Source organism: Limulus polyphemus, unplaced genomic scaffold (genome assembly GCF_000517525.1).
Source record: "Limulus polyphemus unplaced genomic scaffold, Limulus_polyphemus-2.1.2 Scaffold1311, whole genome shotgun sequence".
In the NCBI taxonomy this organism is placed as follows: domain Eukaryota; kingdom Metazoa; phylum Arthropoda; class Merostomata; order Xiphosura; family Limulidae; genus Limulus; species Limulus polyphemus.
In genome coordinates, this window is record NW_013666921.1 from 15,917 (window position 1) to 19,518 (window position 3,602).

Below are 3,602 nucleotides of genomic sequence, written 5' to 3' on the forward strand. Positions count from 1 at the left end.
TTTCTAGAATGACTTCAAATTGTAATATGAAACTACATTTGTTTATCCTAAATAGCTTTAAACCCGTAAAAGTATACTTATATATATGTTTCTACTTAACTTTTATTATTTTACTGCCTTTTGAACTGTGTATAACTAATATTCCCTCCACACGAGTTCACATTATCCCATGAAATTATGTAACACACAGCTACTCGCAACTTGCTAGTAAGTGTTCCTCATAAAAGTTTTTTTTTATTATTCTTTATTTTATCTTTTTTAACTAACCTAAAAAAGTTTCAACTTTTTAAATTTTACTTGTGACAAGAGCCTTTAAAAATTCAGCTAAACTCATTGATGTGTTCCCATGTGAATAAAGTTTGAACTGGAAGTAAAATAGACAATTCTATATACAGAAAACAACAATATATAATACATCATTTGATATATTAAAACTTTGGTTTTCTATTGGTTATAAATGATATTGTATTAAGTGTAAGAGAGAACTACAGGCAATTTGTGAAAGATGACGAGTGTGAAAGGTGAGTGTGGGTCTCGCTGTCTATTTCATGGCCCTGTAACCAAATAAAATTGAAGGCTATAAAAATTATGCATTGCTTGAGTGATGATGATATTATAATGAGTAATTATGTTAAACTTCATACTTCTTGGTAAATACATTAGAGAAGAGGGGATGCTTAGAGAGCAAATATCACAATTCTCACACTAGGGGAAATTGAGAAATTTTTTATACATTGCCTTATAAAATGAAGAACTTAAAACTTGCATGAAATTAAAAGTTGGATTATTTTGATGCTAAGTTTATTCTTATATCATGATAATAAAGTACTTTAATTAAATTTTGAATGCAACTCAGTAAAACCTTGTGACATGTGCAGAGAAGGATGTCCATATGGAAAGAGTTAAGGATTTTTACTAGATTTGTCCATGAATACATGGAGACAAAGTTTGACTGCTCCAAATATAGTTATTTTCATGTTAATATTAAAATTACTTTTCTTTATCTGAAAATTTTCAAATTTAATTTGTGTAACCTCTAAAACTTCTTAAATAAATATTAATATTCTTTTCATTAAAACTTTATATAACTCTGTATGGACTCAGTCAATTTGACTGACCTTTAAATGACTATAGAAAAACACAAAATAAATCTAAATAACCTTTTTTTCATTCTAAAATGACTGCAGATTGTAACAGAAAACTACAATTGTTTATCCTAAATAGCTTAAAGCTTTTAACAGTCTACATGTGTTTATACTTAATCTTATTGCCCTTTAGAATGTGTCTAGCTAATAATCCCACCACACAAGTTGTAAATCACCCAGTGAGCACATAGCTCACATTACTGTATTGAATGATGTAAAGCACAAGCTGTTCATGAGGATACCTCATGAAGAACTATTATTATTATTTTTAATTATCCAACCTAATAAGTTTCTAATTTTTATATTGTAATTGTTTTTATAACAATAGATAAAAAATATACAAGGAAAACAATAAATATAGTACTTAAGTGTGAGCTCTTGTGTTTTGCTGTCAGCTGCCAATGAAAGTTAAGCCTATATTTTTTATAAAGATGGTACTAGAACATTAAATAATTTTTATCTACTTATAGAATAACACACATAAAGCAAAAAATGTTTTATAAATATTATAATTTAACAGGCTTTCTAACTAGGAGAAAGAGGGGCTTGAATTAATTCCCTTTACTGCTCCATCCTAGCACCACAAGATAAACTTTCAAACTGAAGATGAAATTGACAATACTCTTCACTAAAAACAGTGTAGCATTGTACACCATTCAATAGACTAAAATTTTGCCTTTCTATTGGTTGTAAATGATATAGTATAAAATGTCAGAAAGAATTATAGGCAATTTGTTAAAGAGAGGATGTGATAAGTGGGTGTGGCAGTAGGCCTGATTTTCTAGTTTATGGCTCCGTAAACAAATAAGATTGAAAGCTATAAAAAGTACACTTTGCCTGAGTAATAACTAAATTATAATGATTAATTTACATTAAATTTCATACTTCTCGGAGGGGTGGTAAATAAATTAGAGAAGAGAGAAAACCTAGAGAGCAAATGCCATAATTCTCGTACTAGGAAAGACTGAGGATTTTTAAAAATATTTTCTTATAAAATTAAGAATTTAAAAATCATGTAATGTTAAAATTTGATTTACTAACTATGTTTGACACCAAGTTTATTCATATAAAATGATAATAAAATAGGTTAATTGAATTTTGAATATAACTTCTTAAAAAGTAATGAAATACTCACTTTAACCTACCAATAGCGAGAGGGTAACATGAAAACATATATAAACTGTTAAAATATTAAGACTGTTCAGTATGAATAATTATAATTGTCTGTTAAAAATGGCAGTCATGATAAAACAAAGTTTTACCAAAAAATAACTTTTGATATTCAATTAGCAAGTTCTAGAGGTTATGTAATTGAAATATTAAAACTGTAAGGTCAAAAACAGTATTTTTATTTTAAGCATAAAAATCAACTTTCACTCAGACTGATTCAGGAAAGATAATAAGAAAAATAATAAAAATCATCAAATTTCATGATGATACACTCAATAAATTCAGGTTTATTGTAAACACTGCTATGTACAGCTTCGCGAAACCAGGGCTGGTGAGAAACACCAATGCCATTCACATATGATTAAATGGTTCACCTATGTGATCCCATGCTTTGATATTTTTAACTTACTTTTTCTGTAACAATCCTGTGGTTTGAAACGTCATGCATGAGCACTCTCAGAAAATGTGGGATAAGCTGTGGGAGATAGATCTTGAATTCTGCTCCTAGGGCTAGTACAATTTGCTCCACCAGTAAAATAATTGTATTCTGCATTGTGCTGTTTGTTGTCCAAAACTCCTGTTTATTACAAATTGAAAAGAAACAAAGCCAGATATATTTTTTTTGAATACATAAAATGGTACCTTAGAATATCACATAGTTTTGTTTCATTATAAAGAATAATGTTTGGTGAAATCTCAATCACAATATACAAGCAAAACAAAATAAAACAATTCTGAAAACCCTTACTTGATTGAGATCAGTGATCTAGATATAGTAAACTTCTAATATAATAACTCTCAAAAAGAAAAATGCATTTTACAGCAAAAGAAAATTAGTGAAATTTACACAAACATATTTACATCTTAAAAACTAATAAGAAAATATTATTCTGTGCTAAACACCCATTGCCTTAAGGAAAAATCAAAAATAGACACATTAGAAAAAATATAATACATGCTTCAATAATTATTATTTGAAATAAGTTGTGAATAAATGCTTTATGTTTTCAGGTTAAAATGATTTAACTTTCAAAATAATAGTTACATAGTAGGCTTATGTAAACAGTCTTCTTTAATGCATGGTTTCTGTGATTTTATTCTGGACCTCAACACTAACATAATAACAAACTGCTGAGTAGTCGCCAAAATAATTCTTTCAATTCTGAATTATCTCACATTCATTTTCAAAAAAATCATTATATATATATATATATATATATATATATATGTATGTATATATATATATGATCTATACTAATTCTTTGTTAGTAATAAACTAAACTTAAA

General features: G+C 27.5%; 1 protein-coding gene across 1 annotated transcript in view; it reads right to left on the minus strand.

Moving 5' to 3' along the window:
* The window catches only part of LOC106463044 (serine/threonine-protein kinase mTOR-like), an 88,315-nt gene that overhangs the window by 9,465 nt on the left and 75,248 nt on the right, over window positions 1–3,602 (minus strand). Inside the window, exon 22 of the mRNA XM_013923014.2 lies at window positions 2,725–2,892. Coding sequence (XP_013778468.1) covers window positions 2,725–2,892 — 168 coding nt within the window. The remainder of the gene's footprint in view (window positions 1–2,724; window positions 2,893–3,602) is intronic.